Raw genomic sequence first — 25,864 nt, 5'->3', positions numbered from 1 at the left:
TGTAAAAGGGATACAGTATAGTCATGAAGTTGTGAATGAATTTTTTATCCCAGTTTTTAGCCTCATATATGATAGGATTCTTCACAGCACAGTGCATAAGAAATGTGAAGGTCAATGACTGATTATTCTGAAGACAAAGGCACCCACTGGTGCTAAGGTACTATACTGGAGAGGAGAAACCCAGCTTCACTTGTTTGAGGTCAGAAATGAAGATCAATTCGGTCCATCTCTTCCTCCTCCTCCTCTTCCTTCTTACCATTCTGGCCATATCACCTACAAAATAGGGAGCCCTAGTTTCCATTCACTCTGTTCTCCAACAATTCTTTCAGGGTTTTGTTTATCAATCCTTAGGCAGAAGCTCCTGTAAAGCAAAGGATTGTCTTCATTCCCAACCTGCTTTCTCACAGTAGAAGGAGAAACCAGCAGTTTCCCAATGAGGACATAAGCCCCCACCAATACAAAATCATATACATAGGTATGTCAAATGGACATGCAGGTGTCACCCAATATGATCAGCTGCAATATAATTGTAACTCAATGGATGCAGGAGCCAAGTTATAGTATCATCAGAGGAGGCATGTAGCCCGTGTATGAAGAGTTAAATACGCCTGCAAGGGTAGCCCTGCATTACCACCATGAGGGTGACTTCTAACACTGCACCCATCAGAATTAGCAAGAAAGTGTAAGAAGCATACTGCTCATGCCTACTTCGCTGTGCAGTATAATCTAGAGTCCGCTCCCTACAGACTCCACTGATGAGAAAGCAGCTCTGTGGGACCGTAGCAATAGCAAAACCCATCCATAGCCAAGAGAGCATTACAATCATCAGCTCTACGAAAAACAAAATCAGTGAAACTCATGTACCTTTCCCACTCTGCAATGAGGAACACATGTCCACAACCCAGGCAGGAAGACATTTAATAGTCATGCAACAAACCCATTACCATCTCCATGCCAAGGACATGATTAAACTATAAAAGTAGGTTTCCTGATCCCGAGGGACAATGGGAATTGGTTGCAAGCAGTGAGTCAGAAACTACAGAAAGGTAGTACGGGAGAGGCCACATAGGGCAATCACTCCTTTAAGGGTGGTGAGAATCTAGGACTGTATCACAGGATGAGGAGTCATCTCATACCAACCGAAGGACTTAGAAAGGAAAATAATAAAAAGTGAGCTTGAAATATGTTGATAAAATCAAAGCCAACATGCACTTACAATTGCTAATATTACAGCGAATTTCCATTTCACAGCACAGTAAAAATCTATATACCATAGTATCACTCCATGACATTCCACTGTCCTCAAATATTGCTTTCATTTTATGTTCTATCAATATCTTCATATACAACTCAGAAATTGTATGATATGCTTTTTTGTGCAGATGTTGCACTATGTGAAGAATGTCTACACCAGAACCCCTGCTGGTAATGAGTTCTTCTTTGATTCCAATGGAGACTCCCGGCCATTCCTGGCATTATTAAATTGGCACGTGATCTCCAATGATACTAGCAGATTTGTGAAAGTGGGAACCTTTGATGCCAATTCTAATCCAGCCTTTAAATTGGAGAGTCATAAGGACTCCATCGTATGGGGCGGAAAACTGACTCAGGTGAGCATAATTTTGCATGAAGATCAAGAACACTTTCCAAATGCATCCCTCTAGGTCACAAGTTACAATTAAGGCTACTTTGCTATCATTTGAAACCCCAGATCTGGCTGCTCAAAACGTGTTGGGATTGAGGTATCAAAATCTCAGCTTTTCAGGATAAGTGCTATCCAGCTTTACTTGCATCTGAGGCACATAGTCCAACTACTTGAAATATCTACATGAGGTCTCCGCATTTGCAATCATCACTTAGAAAAGATCACAATTTAGGAGTAGCAGCGAATGAGAGGGTAGCAAAAACAAATATACAAGATAACCAGTCAGAAAAGAAGACTTTAACTTGCACTGCTTATACTATCTTGAAGGAATAGAAATATTAGCCAACAAAACGGCACAAGTTTAGTCACAGGGATCAATGACTCAGCAAAGCCATGTAGCCTACTTGTTCGAAAAAACTGACTGTTCATGGCTCCCTATCCCTCTGAAGATTGAAAATTATGCTTGATTAGGGCAAATAAGTTGCCACTTCCTGTAAAAAAACAATCGTGGATACAGCACAGGCACTATTGTACCATGGTGCAAGGGTGTCTGCATTGGTTCTAGGCTGCCATAATGGTGTCAGCGCAGGGGGAAAGGACAGGAATGCACAGTATTGGATAAATACAGTTCATTTCCACCCTTTCACTGTGATGTAGTGCAGTGCAGCAAAATGACTCTTCTCAAGGAAAAAAGGACTAATGGCTCTTGGTCCATCATTGGTGCAAAGGTTTCCTGTGAGACACAATATAAATACTTAGTGGTAACATTTGACAGATGGGGCCCCTTTAAGCCGCACCTGGACTAATGAAACACAAGGCTGTTGCCCTGATGGCAGGATTTATGAACTTTTCAGGGACACTCAACGGCCCAGTGAAGAGGTCACTACAGAAGTTGATGTCTGCCAAATTCCTTCCATTGATCACCTATGGCTGTGAACTTATTCTGGATAGAGCCACCAGGCAGTCAGATAATCTACTGGGTAAAGCGCTCAGACCTATACATCGACTACCGAATTATACATCAATGGCTCAGCATCTTGAGATCTTGAGCAATCCTAGGCGACCAGATACTCCTATCTTAAGATGTGCTCTAAATTCAGATTTACAAATGAAAACATTCTTGCATTCTGAGTTGGTCACAAAATAATAAACCAGTTGAACCCCAGATCTTCATATAGCCTGCCCTTCAAGACGCTTTTGTCACCCTCCATGTTCAAGAAACAACGTTCCCATGTCACCACCCAAGGTTTCTGATGCTAAATCCTATTTACTGAATAAATATCATCAGAAAACTGCGCCCTTTTAAACGTAGCACAAGGAGGGTGAAATGCTTTCATTTCTCCCCATCCTTTTACTACTTTGTTTGTGTGCTGCTCTTTACAGCACGCATAGAAAGAGGGAAAAGGCTTAAAGTTAGTCTATACATAGTATTGTTTACTAGAAGGGTACTCTTGCAGTACAAAACCTATGCTAGACTCGCGGAAACACCCTTGCACTATGGCGCAAAGATGTGTGCGTGCAGTAGGGAAGCTGGTTTCAGCACTGGCGCTAGGGAGAGGGGAGGAGAGGGCCATATTTCTGCGATCTCCTCCTCTCTCCTTTTCACGCAGCGCAACACAGCACAGCGCAGCATTTGCGAATGCTGCACTGTGCTTCATGAGTAAATGGTAAATCTACCCCGCAGTCTCTTTCATTGCCACAAGTGTGTACTGTCAACAGTCCTTGCATGTCGAAAATCCGTTTTCGTGTTTATTGTGACTTAATTATTGTGTGTAATGTTTTTCCTAGTTAAACCGGGGGAATGTGTAATGGTTTTAACTATGCACTTTTTGAAATAATTGGAAATTGGATTGAATATTTATATTTATTAAAATGTTTCTCTGTCAGGAATTATAGTTGTCACTAATCATTAGCACACTTATGCACTGGGCAGTGTTGGTATAGTAGTTTTGTATTTATTGATGCAGAAAACTGGCAGAGTGCCCTCACAACACACTACCAAACATGATGGCGCTTGCTTCCCTTCCTAGCACCACATGTCCAATCACAGGATACTTGTTAATCACCTCTACAACCTTACGACCTTAGAATTTGTGAGAATACTTTCATCCTTCTCAGGGTATGCATGTGCAGTGCTTCATATGTGACTTGGAGGGTATATAGATGGCATGGAAAAGCATTAAAGTCTTAGATTGCATTCTAGTGTTAGCTAACTATTGAGTACAGCTTAGACTACAAAGGAACAATAGGAGACACTTGCATAGGACATTATTCCACAACCATTACCAAATGGTCCATGATGACAACTAGATAATGGGAAATGTGGTTAGGATTTGTTTTTTAAAAGACCACACATCTGAATTTCCTAAAAGTGTGAATTTCATATTAAATGTACTCATATGCAATTTAGCTAATTGCTGATGTTTGCTATTTGTGAATCACTAATAAGTAGAACATAGATTCAGTAAAATGCTCCGCAATGGCATCAAAGAAAGGATAAGTAGGAGAACTGTAATCAAACCTAATTGTATTTGGCTGCAGTTTGGACACAGTTTAGGGAAATTGCATGGCAGGACAAAACCATGGTTACACTGTGCATTCTGTCAATATGATTTACAAGGAGGATGTGATCAGGTGAAACAAAGGCATACTTGACATCTGCAACACCATTGTGGTGCATCAGTATCTAAGAGAAATGGCTCAAGTAAACACACAGGGACTGATTCACAAATTGCACTTTGTAGTAGGTTTTATAGACCTTCAAAGTGTACTGCAAAGTGTAATTTTCAAAAATAGTAAACTGTTAAACTTGGCCCTCTCTACAGGGTCACCCCAAACCTTTATCCTTCACCCCTCCTGTTTGCTGAAAAATGGTTTTGTTGGCCTTAGGACTCTGTACAGTTTACCACTGCTCACCAGTGCTAAAGTGGCTGTGCTCACACTAAACATGGTAATATTGGCTTACAGTCAATTGGCACATTTAATTTACTTATACGCTCCTAGACAAGTGGCACAAACATGTACCCAGGACCTGTAAAATGCACTGCTGCCATTGGGTCAGCAGCGCTCACTGTGCCAGCCATTTAAAAAACCCTTTAAAACATGCCTCCAGTCTGTCACTGCAACCTGTGAGCAGTTTTCAACTACCTGATCTACCTGGCAAAGGGCGCCTTATGCCATCAATAAACCTCCCTTTTCAATACATATAAGGCACTCCAATGGTAGACCTGAAACAGTGCAGAAAGCAGGGTGTATTGTATTTAAAAAGTTGAATATATACTTTTAAGCTCTACATGTCCTAGTATTGAAAGACCTCCTTGATTTGTTTTTCACAATTGTGAGGCCTACCCCTCCCATAGAATAACATTGGGTTACATTTATTACACAAAATAACTGATAACCTTTGATCGGATCAGGTAAAAATATCATGTTTGGTCTCAAAGAAATGATAATTTAAAATCTTCTTTAAAGCTAAAATTTAAATTTAGGTTTTAATTCTGAAAATGCCACTTTTAGAAGGTAGGTATTTTCTTGTTCTAACCATTTGGTGCTTGCAGTTAGTGTCCTGGGTCACATTACTGTGATTAGCATGACTGTTGGCCTTTGTGTATTCCTCCCAGACAGTGAGAAAAAGGGGAAGTAGATATTGGCAGGATGGCACATCCTGCCATGATGTGTGGGGTAGAGCCTTTCCCTACCCAACCAACATTTAAAAGGAGCTGCCTCCAGCACACTCACAAAGAATTTCACCCTAGTTTTTTGTCACACAAGACCTCTTGGAGCCAGGGGAGGGAGGAAGAAAATTCCAGAACCAGCTGTGAGTGAAAAACACTAGAAGTTTCTTCCACTTCAAAGCTGGCACCAGATATAAAAATTGGGCCTTCAGGCCTTCCCATCGGTTCACTCCTGGACCTATGAAGGACCCCCAGAAAGACTTCAGGACACTGCCCTGCCCCCTAAGCCCTGCTTTGCACTTCAGCGGACTGCTGTGCTGCTGCAAGAGGATAGCCCTGCTGCTTGAAGCCTGCCTGGTACACTCAGAGAACTACACTGCTGCTTAAAGCCTGCCTTGTCACTTGATTACAGGACTACCAGAGTGACATCAAGGGCTAGTTGGCCTCCTGTAGCATTTCATGTACAAACCACAGGTATATGGTATTCTACTTTACAAAAGACTTACAAGTAAATTAAATATGCCAATTGTGTATGCACCAATGTTACCGTGTTTAGGGGCTGAACACATGCACTTTAGTACTGGTAAAGTGCTCAGAGTCCTACGGCCAACAAAAAGAATCAGCGAAGAGAGGAGGTAAGCTGGCAAACATTTGGGGAAAGACCGCCCTAAGGAGGGCAGGTTTAACAAAAACATTATGATTGATTGATAAATAATTATAGATATTACTGACATGGTTCTAGGTTCCTCTGTCAATTTGCAGTGAAAGTTGTGCTCCGGGATACAGAAAGTCAGCCATTGCAGGACGGCCACATTGTTGCTTCAACTGCATCCCCTGTCCTCCGGGAAGCATTGCTAACAAAACAGGTAGGTTTCATTGTTGCTACAAGATGTTTTACACATTGGGGAAAGAAGTAAATATGCAATGGATATGTTTAACTTTTTTATCACCTCTTCCACTTGTATTATAGGTCTGATATGAAAAACAAACGTGTATTGTTTAATTACATCAAATCAAAATACTGTACTTGTTATAATGCAGATCCTCTGAATATAATGCATTTTATACAGCATTGTAACCATGAGCAGCATGGGTTTAGTGCTGAATAAAGCTACACTTAGGATTATTGCAGTGCCTGGTTGTAAACTCCACGCGCCACCGGAGCTCCCACCACCTGTGTGTTGTCTGACCCCATTCAAATTCTTACGCCTCTTTTCAGTTCCTTAGATGGCTGAATATTGTACATTGATCTGTGTTTTTTGCACAAGCATTGTAGTCCGGGTACTACACTGAAGAATATACAAATGGAAAACAGGCTAGGAAGGGTGAAAATATGTAATTTTACTATTCTGTAAAACCAAAAGTGCTGTTTATTTCTATGCTGAACTGAAGAGCTCATAACTGTCTCAGGAAATACAGTGACATTGTGGTAAAAGCATTTACCACAGATAGATTTACCTCCCCTTAAATTCAAACATGATTGAATGAGGGGCCAGCTTAACCTCATGCTATGTGTCAACGCTGCCCGTTCTACAATCATTATATTGCTCCTGCAGTTCCTCAAGGAACTAATTAATCCTACATATGCTCAGCTTCTGAGTCTGTACTTATGACACGCCATGATTGTGGCCTCAGCCAATGTGAGCACATTATATGTACAAACAATGTTTTTAACTAGTTTTTTTTATCACATCTAGAGATAAGAACTAGCTCAGCAAAAATGTGTTGTTGTACGGCTTGTACTTTTTCAAGTAAAACTGTGTGTTTGTTGGACACCATAAAAGTTGCACTGATGCAAGACTGATTCTTAGCACCCCCACAGGATATGTTGGCCTATAGTCCTACTAGCTCACAGTGCCCCATCTGCACCCCGAACCTTCCAGGGTAACAAATGTGTGTACAACCTCAGAACATGACAACTCTGACTCCTCAAGGAAATCGTGGTAACAAATCTAGAACCCTTTCGCTCAGCCACTTATGCATACGCAAGGAGATACACAAGAAATACACACAATACGGTTTTCATATTTATTAAAGCATTATGATTCTTGATTAAAATACATGTGCTTCAATGACTGATAGAAGGAAACAGAATAATGTGATTAGTATTACAAGAATGGTGAAAAAGATAAACAATTAAATCATTTTGCAGATTACAGAAAACTAAATGCTTGCATACAAGTACTGTAATATAGTGTACCTAGCGCATTGTACCCTATCATGCCTAAGGTGGGTGGATCTACCAAATCCCTATCATGTTGGTGCAACTCCCTATTACCTGTGGTTAGTGTCAGCAAGCTGCCCATCTTGGTGTAGAGTTGGACAGCATCCCTCGCATGATGTGACAGGAATCAGCTGAGCTGGAATTTTGGCATGGACCGACCTCTCAATGCCAGCAAAATACTCCTCCGAATAAACAAAGGCTTGATTGCATATATGTAATAGCATCCTGTATCTTTTCATGCCGAAGCCCCTTTCAGGTCGGTATTGCTTATTCTATTATGTTAGTTCTGCCACCGAGTGGCAAAAAACAAATAACAACATCTTGCATGCTGAACTTAGCCCTAGTACAGATCTTTCAAGGTGTCTTGATATAGTGCCTACAAAACGATGTTATAAGCAAACTGAGTTTGAAGAATTTTATCCCATATGTGCACACAAACAAATGTGTGTCAAACGTATTTGTGTTTAGCAAAATAAGGCAACTTAAGAACATGTGCATGTAAAATCATGATTTCTTAACCAGGCCTAATACTGCCACATGGCAAATGCACCTTACTAGCTGTCAGGTCATGTAATATTGTAGGTCTGTATGCCGAACATTCATATCACTATACGGCCACAAGCAAGAACTCCAACATTTTAGAGGTATTCTTCAGCAAGATGCCCACAAAACAGCTGTGCAGCTGAATAAAGCCTACCTACCTGTTCTGAGCAAGTTCCTACCCATCTATTATGCACCTTCTAATCCCTTAGCAGTGCCTATAGTGATCCAGTGCTTAATTTGTAATAAGATGAGTGCTGGTGCCCAAAGCTCGGCTCACAAAACCGCAATTGGTGCTTTTAAACATCATTGCACTGAATACCAAGGTTGCATATTCTTGAATGGAGCTCATGGCTCTCCCATCCACTATCAGACACCTCCTGCTCCTTTAACTTACTTGTGCAGGTACATACTTTTTTCCTTTGCAACACTGTTTCCATCTTTCTCTTCCAACTGCTTTCCCCTTTCTAAAATGTATACTCTCAGTTGATCGCAGCCAATGCCTGATGAAGAAAAATAAGTGTTGGTTCCTAAAAATGAGTGCTGGTGGGCATCACTGGGAACCACCATCTCAAGTTAAGGAATGAGTGTGACTTCCCTGAGTATTTTCACCCTATGTAATCAAATGCCTGAATACTGAGCTGCCCAGGCACTGGAGGGACACAACCCTTTCGGACCTCACATTTCAGACCATGGTGGTCATCACCAAAATAAAAATCCTTAGAGATTCTATTGCAGGTTATTTCATAAACTTCACTAGAAACGTTATTTCAAATCATTACGGTTAGGATCAGGTGCATCTTCCCTTTAAGTGAATATTCTACATTCAGTATTTGATTTTGATTTAAATGAATAATTAACAAAACCTTTCCAAGGGCCACAGAATTGCACTTTTGCATACAATATCAATTATAGTTCATCCTTGCAAGACTCACACAAACCAGTGAAAGTTCCTGTCCTTAACAAAGTTAACATTTTAGGTGGAATCAGTTGCCCTTGCTAAAATCTAGTGAAAAAACAATAGAACTTGTTTTGCCATCTGAAATAAGTGAGCATAAAACCCTGATACAGACAGACACCCTACCTCTAGTGCTAATAGTATGTATGCTCCATTGCCTACCCTAAAAGTAGTGCAATACATAGTATGCCTTTGTTAGCATACTAAAGAATGAGGATCCTAAAATGATAACAGATCATGACTTCCTTTCTCTGGGTTCAAGTCACCCACTCTTATGCCTTGAAACCCCTGTTATCAAAAGGTGAGATGTGACTTTGGGAGACACCAATAGTTTAGGTGTATGTTCCTAGTTTTGTTGATGTTTATGTCATTATTATCCTCCTCTTTTGCACACTGCAAACCTTAATTGCTCTTAGGCACTGTAGCATAAAAGAGTAAACAGAGCACCATCATTTGATTAGTGCCAGAGTGTGTCCGGTTCTGAACTCATAGACCATCAACAAAACACTGCCACCCCCAATTCGCTTCACAAACAGCAAAGCAAGCCTTGATGTTGTAAGAGAAAAGTGGGGAAAACAAGCAAGGGGAGAGAGAGAAATCTAAACTTCTGACTGGACTCACCCTCAGACACCATACCAACTCTCTAAGGTAGTTATTGATGTAATATTCAGAAATGCCGCAGTTATATGACAAGAGAGAATATGTAAAAACAGGAGATCTAATGTAAATGTCAAATATACAGGCACATAAGCAGTAGGCTTACTGGTCTTATCAGGGAGTTTGGCTTTGATGACCGTGAGCTGACCTGGAAACCAACTGGCAGTCACTAGATACTGCTGTCAATTCACTGGTTTGGAATGTGATGGATAAACATCAAAAATTGACAAGAGGCAAGGGACTGAAATTCTCAAGGAACTAACAGGAGAAAAATAACAAGGCGAAAGAACAGACTTTGGGTGTGAACAAATAGTTCGGAGGGAAAGCCATTGCCATTAGCAACGCATCACCAGAGAAGGTGCATACATTTCTTTAGATCTTATGAAGGATGCTGCCACTGATGACTCAGCACTGATCACAAACCCTAGAAGTGAGTAACAAGTGAGGGAGAGGGGTGAGCTGGGGTTAATGGTCTAGTGCTCAGAATATTCTGAGTTTAAACTGGTCTATCTTCCACCTCTTCTGGCCCCCCATAATGAGTTGAGTGGTATTTCTGTCCAAAAACTTAATCCTTACAGAATGTGTATATAATGGTCTCTGCTGTAGCCTGGCCTAGGCTGGGCAATACTCGTTACAATAAGCAAGGCTATTTTGAATTTCCAAGGCATATATGCAAAAAATAGCCACCATGGATGGTAGATGGATTTGCATGGTTGTAACAGATGGTTGTAACAGATGTTTTACTCTCAAAAGCAAGTCTGATTGGGTGAAGAAGATTTCCTTGTGCATATTCAATATAATACTTTCTTTTGCTGAGTACCAGTGTAGGTTTCTGGGGCGTATTCCACCCACATGCTGCACCATTTGCAGCCTCATGACTTGGTAGATTGGTAGACTTATCATGATCAAGGCTTGAGAAACCCAGCCTCCCAGAAAACAACATCTTGATGAAGTCACTGCAAAACAGACTTGTCTTTGAGGACTCGCTGTTGAAATGGTTCTCCTCTTATCTCTGCTGTTGCAAAAGGGAACGTCATACACCATAGCATACAGTGCACCACAGGGTTCATCCTTTCTCCCTCACTATTCAGCATTTAGATGGATGCCCTGGGTACCTCCTACATGAACTTGACTATCACCAACATGCTGATGACACTCAGCAGTGCCTTAGACAAAGCTCTATGGATGAAATGCCATTTTTTGCAAAATGCCTTGTGTGAATCTATTCCTGAATTATACAACATAAACTCGAGACCTCATTTATGAGGCCTAAAAGGCCCTAGCAGCACTTTTGTGCCGCCGGAACATCACTTTTGTAACACTATGGTATCATAATGTGCCACTGGCATACTTAAAAGGCCACGTAAAGCCACGTTACGTGGCTTTTCATGCCCTTCTAATTAACTGGGTAAAAGGGGCGCTCCATAGGTGTTGCTGGGGGTGTTCCCAGCAACATCCAGGCTTTTTGTCACTGCTCCTGATTTATGAGAAGTCGTAAGTCTGAGGCAGCACCAAAAACTTAGACCTACTCATGGGAGGCATAAGGGAGGTACAAGAAGGAGGAATATCATTATTTCTCCTTGTTTTTCCTCTTTATATGTGTGCTGCTTTCAGCTGCACACACACAAAGGGGTTTAAAGCCTTTATTATTGATTTTGTGCAGCAAGGTTTCCCTTCCTGCACAAAAATAATAATTTCCGCAATGCAGGCACCCTTGCACCATGGTGTAAAGCTGCCTGCTTTGGCGCACGGCAGCCCATTGTCTGCCGGCACAGGGGAAAAGAACAGTAATGCGCCGTATCTAATAGGTATGGCTCATTCCTGCAGTTTTATTTTGCCATAGGGCAGCACAGCAGCAAGGCCTGCTGCGCTGCCCTACGGCCGGAAAACCTATAAATTAGGCCCTCAGCCTCAATCCCTCCACTTGGGTCACGACAAAATAACTTGCATATACAGTAGCTAAAAAGATACAATCTTTGGGTTTGATATGTGACCACATAATCAATAGAGGATGATAATAAACATGAAGAATCAAAAAACAAAACTTGTCTGAAGCATAATGAACAGATGCCAACTGTCACATGCACCCAGATTTACCCTTGAATAAAAAAAATTATAATGTGTTCGGTATCTCTACACAGCTATGGTGCATTAGGGGTACATGCATTTTCCCGGATGACTTACATTTACTTATCATGCCCCCCCTCTAAGTTTAATTGGTATCAGCTCATCCTTGCTATCAATTTTAAAAATTTCATTATTCTATTCCCCAACACACTAGAAACTTATCTCACAGCTACGCAACTCACAATAACACAGAGTTTGGCACATAGAAACTATACAATCATTCACAGACCACAAGGTCCTCTGATAGATCTTTGTAAGAGCTAAAAGGGACTAAGATAAACAGAGACGGAAAAGCCACTCCTTCATGAGGACCTGTTATAAAGAAGTGCTTAACTAATAACAATATTCATACAATATCAATAGAATCATTAATAAAGAAGGACAAACTCATGAAATATTAATCAATATACCTTTATCAAACTTCAATAATAATGGTCAAGACGCAAAGAAAATTAGAATCATTTAATTACCGTTAATCATTTGTATACTGATAAATCACAAAATATCACAGTTCAGAGCACATACATCACAAATTAAGTACCTGATGGAAAGGTGAGAGAGAGAGATTGAGAGAGAGAAAACAATGCAAAATTCAGTATGCAATTGAGAATCATACAAACCAAAGATTCGGTTGAAGATTTATCAAGAACATGGATACGAGAATAGTTCCAGTAGAACCCTAGAGCACAGCGTACAAAAGCTTAAGTCTTTAACCCTTCAGCTGAAATGGTTCAGTCTGCTTGACTTCACCAGCCGGTAAAGAACAGAGGAAATCAGGAGAGTTCAGTTCAGGTAAATCAGAGTTCAAACTGACAGCATGTCGGGCTCAGGATTTGCAAGGAAAGTGGCTGCACATGTTTTTGTTCCCACAGGGCTTTTATACTTCCAAACATTCACAGTTTTCTGTTCACAAAGTAACTTTTACGCCATTTACACGATATCTACTGGTCAAAATCCATGGTGTGATCGTGGTATGATTGTTTTCTAACTCGAATCGTCCAGAACCTACACATAATACCTTTGTTTAATAATTACTATCTTCTAATGTTTTCGGCCATGTTGGAGGGCGAAGGATTTGGGCAGTCTGGTTTTTTATTTAAGTTTGGCGATCCCAAATACTTCAAGAAGGTTAAACTTAAAGTATTACAGAGTTTGGCCAAAACCTGGTCGAGTATTAGATCATCGATCAAATTGGGATATTACTCCTATAGGGCACCCATTTGGGATCTACCAGTACCCCCGGACTGTACAAGGGACACATTATCAGCTCCTTTGAAGGAGGGGGGTATCTTAGTATGGGGGGACCTATTCGCTGAAGGGGTGTTGTTTCCTTGGGAACTCTTAAGTAATAAAATAGGTCCCAATTTCTCCAGATTTAAATTCCTCCAAATGTCAACTTGGGCACAGGCTCTCTCCACTCACAACCCATGCCGTAAGAATCCTCTATTGGGTGGCAGTAGTCAACTGGTATCTCTTTTGTTGGATAAACCACCTGTCTCAAAAGAAATCTCTTTGTGGTATAACTTAATACTTGAAGAGATCGACGGGGAATTTAATCTACCCGAGCAACTTTGGGGCCCCTTGATTCCCAGTTGTAATTTGAATGATCTTTGGACAAAATCCTGCACAGTCATGTGGGACATAGTTAAGCCAGCCTGGCTCCGAAGAAACCACATATTTACTATACACAGGGCATACTATTCTCCACAGAGGCTGTCCAAGTTTTCTACAGGCAACCCGGTGGTTTGTCCTCGTTGTAGCTCGATAACAGCCTCAGATGCTCATATGTTTTTTGAATGCCCTCATCTGTCATCGTACTGGGTCGCCATCTGCAAGAAACTTACATCTTCCCTGGGTTTTGCAGTGGTCATTGATCTTAGGTTGGTAGTTTTTGGAATCCTCGACCTGGTTCGGAGCCCAGTTAACAATCGTCTCTTTTATTGTATGCTGGCAGCTCGTAGAGAAATTTGTAAACGTTGGAAAGAACCTGATCCCCCTACCTTATTCGACTGGTGTTCATCTATCTCTCAAATTTCGAAGTTGGATTTAGCTAGAAGTGGTAATCCTAAGAAGAGAGATTTTGGTTGTTGCTGGACTGGATTGGTCAATAGCTGGGTTTTTTTTTTTTGTTTTTTTTCCCAGCCCGATGATTATCTAGCCATGATACAATCTCCTTGCTACTCCACGTAGCTCTTTTCTGGCAAGTGGTCAGCATTGGTGTCACTGGCACATGGGTAGCATTTGCCGACTCAACAACTGGGCATCGGGCTGTGTATGATGCTGCCTGTCGCTGTAGGGTTCGCTCTTCCTCGTTCTCCCGGCAACCCATACCAGCCTATGACTGAGACAGTGCGCCTGCACCTAAAAAGCATTTGCAGCCTTGTTTGTAAAGTTTGGTCAATGCAGCCATGATAGAGATGAGGACAAAAAAAAAAAAAATAATAATTACTATCTTCTAGGAATGTACTATATCATTTCCCTTTGGAAATAGGAAAGCACACTTGTAACTCAACATGTCCGCTCCTCATGCTCTCCTTCGAACTTGGTTGATATAATTCTAGTTACTGAGATCATCTCCATTATTCAAACTGTAGGAAAGACACTATCAGCGATAATGCTTTTAGTTGCAGTACAATCAGGTCAAAATTCTCTAGTCAAATTGAAGGAATTAATGAAAGGCAAAATACATTTTTGAGGCTTACAATGAAAGTCACTAAATCATCATTTTCTAGTGAAATAACACGTTCATGTTGAAAATATTTTAGAGAAATAAAGATGCATAGGAAATAATATAAGATCGCCATTTCACTATACTTATGAGCTTAATAGAATTACGATTCTTTAATAAATGAGCAAGCACGTTCTCTTAGATTTCTTAGATTTACATGTCGAAAATATAAGCAAAATTCATTTTACTTAACCGAGTTCATTATCATATTTGCTAAAAAAACACAAACTGTATTATTACTTTTCGTATCATTTGTCAAAGCACATTAGTAAGTTTCTCTCTCTGTCATGAATAACTCTAACCTTCTGCATGCTTTTACGATGCAGTTTTAAACTTTCACTTATTTCAAGAGGCACTATGTTAGTCCTATTTCTTATTATTAGTATCACACCCAATGATCAGGAATTGATCGAGCAACACATTCTTGAATAATCATGCTCCATCACCGTGCACTGCTACCACCCCCCCCCCCCCAAAAGTCTCCTTCACGGAGCTGGAACAGACCCAATGAATGGATGCCCTCAAAACCACCCACTCCTATGCCTCAACCAACCTGGAATAAGCAGTCGAGAACCTAACCACCTGGATCACGAGCGCCACCAACCTAGTCACCCCCATCAAGCCTGCCAAAACCCACGGATCCACCATACAAGCCAGCTGGTATACACCGGAACTCAGTACAATGAAATGCAGATGCAAACAGCTGGAGAGAATATGGCACACAAGCAGAGATGCTACAGACCGAGCCACCTACAAGTCAACCCTCAAGGAATAACAGCACCAACTCAAAAACACATAAAAGCATCCCCTTGCAGACTGCATTGAGGCAAGTGCCAACCACACCAAGGAACTCTTCACCATCGTCAGAGAATTCTCCTGCCCAACAGTCAATGAGAACATTGTTCCTCCCTCACACGAACTCTGCAAAGCTCTAGCAAATTACTTCCACAAGAAGGTATCCACTATCTACAGGAACTTCAAGTCCCAGCCCACCAACCTCCTCAGCCTTCTCACTCCAAAGGAAGCCTCCCCAACCATCATCTCACAACATGGGAACAGCTCTTCACACCTAACACCACAGCCATCATGAACTCCAACCACTGGGGAGCAGTGGCGACTCCTCTGCTAAGGCGGAGGAACATCGCCCCACTGGTCTTTGAGCACTGCAAAAAACTAAAACAAAATGATAATAACAATATGTTATGATCATTTTATTTTTCCTTGCTGGACTCAGAATCAGGACGGGCGGGGCTGAGCTCGCCAGAGTGAGGAGTGGTTTTCACTCCCTAAGTGCATATGACTGTTTGGCCTGCCCTCTTGTGCCAGCCAAACAGTAATGCACACTTAGCATGTTCTCCACCAGGCTGTGTTTCACAGCCCAGCGGAGAACATACCCAGGATCCCAGTCAATGCCTGAGAAGCCACCGGGCCACTCAGATCAATCACGATGCATCATCATTGGCTGGGATAGTCCGAGGGCCTGGGTACTTTCATTCCTGCTGCAGTGCCGAGTGAGGACAGAGGATAGATGGTGGCGGCAGCCAAAGTAAGTTTGTGTAATTTATTTTTCTTTCCCCCTGCCCCACCATCCCCATTCTGAGGCATCCGTCACTGTTCAGGAGCACCCATGGACTCCTGCCCCCACTGCCTCTTCAACATAGGCAGCAAGGAGATTAGCCTCCAACTCACCACCATCCTCAATGCATCCATCTCCACAGCCACCCTTCCAGATGCATGGAAACACGCAAAAGTCAGACCTCTCTTTAGGAAACTCTCTGGCAACACAAGCGATCTACAGAACTACTGCCTCATCTTGCTGCTCCTATTCCCACCAAAGCCCTGGAGAAGGCCATCAACTGGCAGCTCAGAGAACAGCTGGAGAGAAACAACCTGCTAAGAGCACCCCAATCCTGTTTCCGCACTGACCACAGCACCAAAATCGCCCTTATTGCTGCCACTGATGACATCTGCACCCTACTCAACAGGGTAGAATCTACCCTGATCCTCCTCACCCTCTCTGTAGCTATCAACACCAGATCCTATCACACACGCATCAAGAAACTGCACTAGATCGGGATCAAGGGAGACACACTCAGATTGATTGCATCATTCCTCATGGGATGAACACAGATCATCTGACTATCTCCCTTAACCTTGGAACACAAGAGCACAATCTGTGGCATCCCTCAGGATTCATCCCTCAGCACCACCCTCATCAACACCTACATGATGCCTCTAGCCAACATTTTCAAAACCCACGATCTCAACATCATATCCTACACTGGACTTAAGACCTGGCTTTTCTACTATGTCCAGCAACCTATGTCCTGGATACCCTCACAGGTGTTAAGCCACCCTTTACAAATACTGATTGTTTGATTGATTGATTGTTTCACTTGTTCATAGGCATCCCCATTCCCTCACTCCCTCTGACCTGCACATTTTTGAGAATTCTTCATGTTTTACCAAACAATTGAGCATGTCTTCAATGTATACTTTATTGTGCTATAATATGATTGGTTTAAATGTTTTACTTTCTACTTTTTGACGTAGATAAACAATATTAGTGATTTGTTAAGTAATTGCCGGCACACCTTGCATCATTGACATGGGTTGATGAATACAAATAACAGTGAAAAAACTCTTGTTGTGATAAAAGTTCTCTGTGTTTGGAAAATACAATGCTATTCATGCATAAAAGCATTTCTTTAACCTTGGCATATGCTTCTTTTAGTGTATTGTTACTTTCTAAAATATACTATCTGTTAATTATTTTAGATTCCTTGGACTGCATGAGGTGTCCAAATGACCATTGGTCAAGCATTGAAAAAGTCATATGCATACCAAAGGAAATCAACTTTTTGTCCTATGAAGAACCACTTGGTTTCATCTTGGCGTTCACCTCCATCTTCTTGTTTGTCAATGCTGTTGGCATATTGGTTATTTTCCTTTGGTATCGGCGCACTCCAGTGGTGCGGGCTAACAATGTACAGCTTAGTTATTTCCTCCTCTTTGCCATCATGCTCTGCTTCCTATGTTCTTTGGTTTTCATCGGCCAGCCCAGCCGGGTGACATGTATGCTTCGTCAGGTGATCTTTGGTATGTCTTTTTCCCTTTGCGTTTCTTCGGTGTTGGCTAAAACAGCGATGGTAGTTATTGCCTTCAGGGCCACAAAGCCGAATAGCAGCCTAAGGAAATGGGTTGGCTATCGGACATCCTACTCTATCGTTCTGTCCTGTACCTTTATACAGATTTCTATTGTAGCCATATGGCTGGGGACATCAGCTCCATTCCCAGAACTGAACATGACTGCCTTCAATTGGAAGATTGTAGCTGAATGCAATGAAGGATCCATTCTTATGTTCTACTTTATGCTGGCTTTTTTAGGTCTCCTGGCATTTATAAGTTTTGCAATTGCGTTTCTGGCTCGAAATTTGCCAGACAGATTCAATGAAGCCAAGTTCATCACCTTCAGCATGCTGGTCTTCCTCAGTGTCTGGTTCTCTTTTATCCCAGCCTATCTCAGCACAAAAGGAAAATATGTGGCAGCTGTTGAGGTCTTTGCAATCTTGTCCTCTGCTGCTGGGCTTCTGTACTGTATCTTTGCACCGAAGATTTATATCATATTTCGGAGGCCAGACATAAATACTAAAGAGAATATGGTTTCTAAATCATCAAGAGCAAGTAGGAACAAATAAAAAACAAAGATCCAGGTGTCCTCGATGGATTAGAAGCCTGCACATCGTATCAGGTTGTGACAAGCATACTCTGAAACTTTTCTGTGAGAGTGAACCTTTTGTAAATAGAAGAAGAGTTATTGAATCTAACTTGTCTTCATTTGTGCAGGAGATGATTGAGTGGAACAGTTCTTCAAAAAGGGTTTGAGTTCAGAACTCATAACCACAACAATCGTTTTTGGGCTGACCACAAAGCTGCACTATCCAGAGGCACCTGAATTCAAAACATATCTTTCTGTCATTGTGCACACCTTATCCGCATACCATGATGCAGATTTCGCAGTTTGCACACAATCACAAATTAAGGAGAGACTTCATCCCAAATCAGAGTCCTTGAACACACAGCACACTTTTCATGAACTGGACTTTTTATACAGGCAATGGCAGCTGCTACATATCGCAGAAGCCGTCACCTAGGCATTAGCAAATAAATTAATTGTGCTTTATATTTTAATATTCAATTCAGAGCTTGGCATGCAGCTTTATTTCACAGAATACACTCTTATAATACAAAGGACAGTGTTTTTTTTATACCTTTTCTGCTACAAACCTGTTGCTTAACAAACACAATTGTTTAGTTCATATTAGTTCATAGTTATTATTCATTTTGCAACTCTTCGGTGCTATCAAGAAATGTCTTAATTTTGGGCCATATGTATCAAGCTTTTTTCCCGTTTGCAAGCGAGCAGATTCTCAGAATCTGTCCCTTTGCGAATGGGAAAAAGCCTTTTGGCATGTTTCATCCCAAAAGGCCATCGCAAAATAGAGAATCGCAAAATTTGCGATTCTCTATTTTGCTAATGCAATTAAGGAATTGCAAGTTTCAAGATGGTGGTAATTGAGATTTTCTTTAAAAAAGCACTTTTTAGATTTTTTTAAACTGCCATATTTCGCACATACTTGCCCTTAGGACATGTATGTGCGCAAAATGTGCACACATGCATATTTCAGGGGTACAATAGGGTGTCCTTTTGGCACCCTTGCAACCTTGATATTGCATTCTCAATTTGCGATTCTATAATGGTAACCGCAAATTGAGAATGGCTTCCCATTCATTCCCATGGGCCTCCTAGCCCATAGGAATGAATGGGAAGGTATTCCTTATTTGCGTATCTCAATTTGTGATTCTCTAATTGCGATTCGCTAAAAAACGCAATTTGAGAATCGCAAAACTACATATAACCCTTTGTCACTACCAATTCTGTAAACCTGTAGTTTGGACTAAAGACTATGGGGATCATTTATAAAATAGTCACAAAATGCAGCGCAGCACACAAAGTCATCTTGCTGAACTGCACTGCGTGACAGTGAAAAGGCAGGAATGTGTGATACTGAAGGCGATCCGGTGCATTCTTGTGCTTTTCCATGAGCTGGTGCACATTGGGATGACTAGCGCCAATGCAGCCACCCTTGCACCATGGTGCAAGGGCGCCTGCATTGCATGCAGGATTGTTTTTGTGCAGGAAGGGGCACCACCCTGCAAAAACAACCCTAGGAGGCATATTCCTCTTTCTATATGTGATGCAGAATGAAGCTCCATACAAAAAAGAAGAAACAAGGATAAATCAAGATATTTATCCTTGTTACACCTCCCCTGGTAAGGCGTAACTTTTGAGTGCATTCTGGCAAATCTGGGAATGGGTAAAAAACCATGGGGTTTGTGTGGGAACACCCACAAAACGCCTATGGAGCGCCTTCTAATGGCAGAGTAACTCAATGCAGCGATTTGCACTGTGTTACTCCAGATTTATGAAGCCACTCAAGGCCACTCAAAGTGGCTTTCTGTGGCTTCATAAATCTTACTTAAGGTTTGCGCTGCGCATGTACCATGTTGCGTGGTGCAAACACGATGCAAACCTCCTTGTAAATATACCCCCAACTCATAAATCTCAGATCAGGGCCGGATTCTCTTCTTTAGAACAAACATACAGGAAGGAAGCTTCATCTTGTTTAATCTTGAAGGGTGTGTCTTTAGCAAACTGTAAATTAATATAGTTAAAATACATATGCAGTATTAACTTGCTGATATAAATGCACCAAAATGTGTTCAAAATATGTAAATCATAGTAGGTAGTCATATTTACTTGTACTAGGCCTTAAACTGTTTAAAACAGCACTCTTTAACAAGAAGTTTGACTAAATGTTCTCAAGATATGCATAAAAGGTCTAATTCTTGATCTTTAAATGTTCATTTATTTTTTCTTATTAAATAAAAGTTTCACATAACTCTGCAAAATGTTTCTACTTACAAAAAAGGCTTGAAATGCTTGTTTAGAATGTATTGTTTAGTAACATTATGAAGATTATACGCACCTTAAATGCAGTACATAAACTGTTTTAACTTCTTGCAAATATTTTTCTTTCGTTACTGTAGACGTTTCGATTTCTACATAGATAATTTTTAGCAAAATGGACACAAGTAGATATTTTATAAGGTTAGATATGTAGTCAGATGTGAGAGAACAAAAATCTCCTGGGAGAAAATGTTCCTAAGAATCTAATTGCCATGCTGAAAGTTACAAACCTAACACTACAGTATGTAGGCTTTTGTATTTAGGTGTGAAGATGAGTGATCCTATTCCCAGGAGAACACCGAAAGCTGATTGGAGGAGAGGGGAAGATGCTTGTTAGACCTGTTAGCCTTGGGGTGGTCTTCCCCAAACAATTTTGCCTGCTTGTCTCCAATTTTGCTATTTTTGTTTGTAGGTTTTTGGACTCTGGGCACTTTACAACTGCTAACCAGTGCTAAAGTGCATGTGCTCTCTCCCTAAACTTGGTTTGATTGACATCCACAATTGGCATATTTAATTTACCTATAGGTCCCTAGTAAAGTGCACTACCTGTGCTCAGGGCCTGTATATTAAATGCTACTAGTGTGCCCATTGCACTGATTGTGCTACTCACATAAGTATCACTTTGAAACATGTTTCAGGCCTGCTACTACAAGGCCTGTGTGCCCAGTGTCTGCTGGCATGTCGGCTTGTCATGTAAAACCCCTTGCCAGGCCGTAAAATCCCCTGTTATGCCATATGTGACCCCTTATGTAGGCCCTAGGTATCCCCATAGGGCAGGGTGCTATATATGTAAGATGTAGCACATGTTCATTTAGGTTTTACATGTCCTGGTAGTGAAAAACTCCCAAATTCAGTTGTTTACTACTGTGAGGACTACCCCCAAAAGGTTAACATTGGGGATTCCTTGTTATATCTATTAAGCGATATTCCCAATTGGAAGGAGATAGAGCTGTAATGTTTAGTACCTATGGAATTGAAATGGTGAAGTCAAATTTATCATTACAATTTTAAAAATGGCACCTTTAGAAGGATGGCATTTTTATAATCTTAGCCCTGTGTGCCTGCGGCCTGTCTCCTATATACACCTGGGGTGGGTGGCAGCTGCGTCTTATGCATTCCCTCTAGACAACCTCACACAATAGGAGCTTCGGTGTGACTAATGGTCCATCCACATCCTTATGGGCTATCCTGGGCAGGAGGGGAGGGAGGAGCTGGGCACAGCCTCTCAGTTACATCTGAATAGGCGGTGTCCTGTCCCCACACAATGGACACTGTACGTATCACTGGGTATAAAAACTGGACTTCTGACCCTATCAAGTCAGTACATTTCTAGTCTTGTAGATACTCTGCCAGGAAGAAGGATTGCTGTGCTGCTGAAGTATTGCCACTCTGCTGGAATTCAGCTTTGAAATAATTGCTTTCTTGGTGTGCTGACCTGCTACCCTCCTTGCCTGGGTGATGAGGACTGGACCCACATCACTTGAAACCAGAACCAAAGTGACTCCAAGAACTTGATGGCTTGCCTCCTCTTCTGTAGTCTCAGGGACATCAAAAACTTCTAAATCACCCTGCAACAGCATCTGGACTCTGCCATCTGTGAGCCTTTCCCTGCCAAGTGGTGGCAATCCAGTCCTAGACCCTCGGGAGTGGGTATAAAATGCTGCTCCAACAGAAATCCACACATCAACACCGTTGTACCGCTTTGAATCAGTGTATCTCCATCGACAACGACTGCACGCCACATTGCCTCCATTTTAAATGCATCTCTGATTTTCATGTCTCGAAGCTGACGCATTGCCTTCATCCTGTGGTCCCACGACAACGCATTGCCTCTTTGCTTCTCACATCGCGGCTCCGTCGACAATGCAACTAAGGTACTGTGCAGCTGGCCAAGGCTGGTCCTTGTATTTGACCGACGTTCCATTGCAGTCAGCCCGAACTTTTGGATTTGACCTGGTCAAGCTCAACCAGATTGCCCCGGTTAGCGCTTTATGCTTTTAAGCACAATAATTCAGTACATTATTTAAAAATGGATAACCCCGGTTCTACTTGTCATTTTGGTCTTGTTTTGTTCATTACATTAATCTCTATTTCTTTCTCACAAGGTGTTGTATCTTTTTGTGTGGTGTTTTCACTGTTCTACCATTTGAAATATTCCCCAAATACTTTACACATTGCCTCTTAATTTAAGCCTGACTACTCTGTGCCAGGCTACCAGGGGACGAGCACAGGTTAAATTTTTGTGTGTATTTTGTGCCTTACCCTGACTAGAATTGTGATTCCTGCTTGTTCAGGGTGCATACCTCTGTTATCCAGAAACTTAATTTCTTACACTGCTACATGAACTGCAACTTATTTTTCTATTGTTTATAATAGTGCATATTCCTAAAGTAGGGTAATGGTTTACACCATTTTTGCCTGACCTACTGGCCAGACTACTTACATGACACTTAGGGACATATTTATGACATTGTGGTGCAGCGTAGCAAGTTCCCTTGCTGTGCTGCGCCACAGAGAAAGGGCAGAATGCGCTGTATTTAAAAGAATACAACACATTCATGTCCTTGTCCCTGCGCTGTCACCATTTTGGCTGCCTAGCACCAACACAGGCACCTTTGCACCATGGTGGAAGGGAGCCTGTGTTGCATGCAGGATTGTTTTTGTGAAGGGGCAGCTTTCTGCACAAAAAACAATCCTGAGAGGCAAATTCCTCTTTCAATGTGTGCAGAATGCAGTACACATAGAAAGATGAAGGAACGAGGAGAAACAAAGCTATTTCATCTTTTTACGCTTCCCCTGGTAAATATGAGAATGCATGAAAAAACATGTATTTAGCATTGGGACACCAATGCAACACTCATGGAACACATCTCTTGAAAAGTGTAAGGCAATGCGATGCTTTGCGCTGCATGGCTCTACTCAGGATCACACAAAGTGGCCTTGCAAGGCTTCATGAATCTCATTTTTGAGTTGTGCATTATGTGATGCAAGAGCGCAACAATGGGGCTCAAAAATGTGCCCCTTAATTTGTTGCCTGTGCCCAGACCTTATTGCAGCTTGTGGTTGCTACTGCTACTGCACATTTACTCTGCCTTATTCCGATTGCTTTGAGACTCTTCCTAGTTTCTCCAACTTCTTTTCATGGGAAGTTCTCCTTATTTCATTTATGAATTTTTTATTGAATTTTGAAATTTATGCTTGATCTCTCTCTCTCTCTCTCTCTTGAACTATTCATGGGTTCCAACAAACACCTTTCATGCAGTTCACAGAATAGGGATTCTTCCCTTATGGAACACACCAAATGCATTTTATTATAATCTCAAATTAACCATTTATTTCAATTTCTGAGAATGATTTTGAATAAGAATGATTTACTAAACTTTGACTAATAAAACCCATAAAAATGTTCAATTAACTCTCATTATTGATTGAACTTAAAGTAGAGATTGTGATCATGATTTGTGTGAGGATTTCTCAAAAACAACAGCCAAGGTCCATGCAACCTCAATATTGAACAGCAAGTCAGGATCAGCCTAGTGTTTGTAGATTTATATAACGTGACTTATCAACCGTGAGGGTATCCAGGCACTGTCAATGGGCATGGGGAAATTAAGTAATATGCCCAGAATTGCAGGATATTGCACCAATGTTGAGGCCAAGTTGGCAACTCTGTCCGGGGTGCCACATCCTCTCCCGTGTGAGACGGTAAACCAATTTTATTTAAACTGATTCCTGCACCAGCAAATCTTGTAGCAGAGGGATGGTTTATGTTCTTAGAGTAGGAGCTATAAGTATTTGCCCAAGTTAGAGTAATGCCCTCGTCCCAAACTCCATTGCTCAGAACATGAAGACTTACAAGGTGTGATTTTCAAGTTGCAGTTGCTGTATTGAATGTGTGTTTATTTATGTTTGTTTAAAGTTGTAGAATTGCGTGTACAGGAGAAATTGTAAAAGAGGGTGAACAGCTGAAAGGAGTGAGATCTTATGTCATAGTGTGCTGTGCTGAGGCTGGTTGGTTGGTGTACTGTCACACTGAGAATGGTTGATGAGGACACAGAGTGCCATGCTGTGAAAGGTCAGTTGTTGTGTGTGTGCCGCATTGAGATTGATTAATGAGTCTTGAGGAACTTAAACTTTGACAGGATTGGAAGAAGGAGATATTACATTTATGGAATAGAATCCAAATATTGAATATGGAATTGAATTACAGAACCATTTGTTGTTAAACTTTACAAAAATCATGAAATGTCTTAAAGGGTTTAAGAATCTTGTGGGAGGTAACGTTACAATTCCAATATGGGAAGATGAATTGGCACCTCCCAAGGAAACACCTGCTCATTATATGACAACAAAATTGGGATTGGATACACGGATCATCAAGTATGCAAGATTACTGAGAATTAGAGTCCTTTGAGATTTTCGAAGATATGGTACATTTGAGTTGATAATTATTGAAAGATTGAAGGAGAAGCTGTACGAAATGAAGCCACCACATATACCCACACAGTATGAACAATTACACATTTGAGAACAGACAGAATGAGAAAGAGAGAAATACCAGAGTAAGACTAAAAGAGCAGTGCATAATTATGCAGATCCTCGATGGGATGAGAAACAACAGAGATGGAGGAAAGCCATAGTCAGAACTAGACTATACCTACCTATTTTTACTGAGAAGACTGAGAAGCAGAAAAAGAATAAAACACGGTCAAGAGAAGATGAAAAAGAGGAGAAAAGCCCGATACACATAGTGATTCAAGGGATGACATAGTGGATGTATTGTTAGCCGCACATCCACTATAACTAATGCTGATAATAATAATACAATTGCTAGTACTATAGTAGCTAATGTCCCTGTTAAACAGAGTGTAATACAGATTGAGAGAACAATTCAGATATTTCATATTGCTCCTACACCTGTTGATATAGCATCAACTGTGATAACACCACATGTTACTGCTTTGATTGTGACTGTTCTGGTAGAATTAGCACAAATTGTGACATCACAGACAGTGCCAAGGCCTGTTGCAACTGCCCCAATAAATATTGCCTCAACTTTAGGAGATCAAGGTGCTATAGGAGTCACTGCAACAGACTTCATCCCGACATTGCAGAATTCACAGATTGTTGCCTAGAAACCACCACAAACGATTCAATCATTGAGAGAAGGGGGAAGGATATCTTTACAACACCAATAGCCCAGGAAGAGACCAATATATTTGACAATGGGATTTTTGCACTGTGGTTTGAGGAAGCTACAGGACTTGAAAAGATAGAATG

At 41.3% G+C, this 25,864-nt stretch overlaps 1 protein-coding gene across 1 annotated transcript in view; it reads left to right on the top strand.

The window, feature by feature from the left end:
- The window catches only part of LOC146796863 (extracellular calcium-sensing receptor-like), a 69,425-nt gene extending 51,174 nt beyond the window's left edge, over positions 1-18,251 (top strand). Inside the window, exons 5-7 of the mRNA XM_085631399.1 lie at positions 1,383-1,610; positions 6,062-6,185; positions 17,332-18,251. Coding sequence (XP_085487525.1) covers positions 1,383-1,610; positions 6,062-6,185; positions 17,332-18,251 — 1,272 coding nt within the window. The remainder of the gene's footprint in view (positions 1-1,382; positions 1,611-6,061; positions 6,186-17,331) is intronic.
- Positions 18,252-25,864: the final 7,613 nt, after the last annotated feature.

Source organism: Triturus cristatus, chromosome 10, assembly GCF_964204655.1.
Source record: "Triturus cristatus chromosome 10, aTriCri1.1, whole genome shotgun sequence".
Lineage (NCBI taxonomy): Eukaryota > Metazoa > Chordata > Amphibia > Caudata > Salamandridae > Triturus > Triturus cristatus.
Note: the sequence above shows the minus strand (reverse complement) of the source record. Positions and strands in the feature narration are given on the sequence as shown.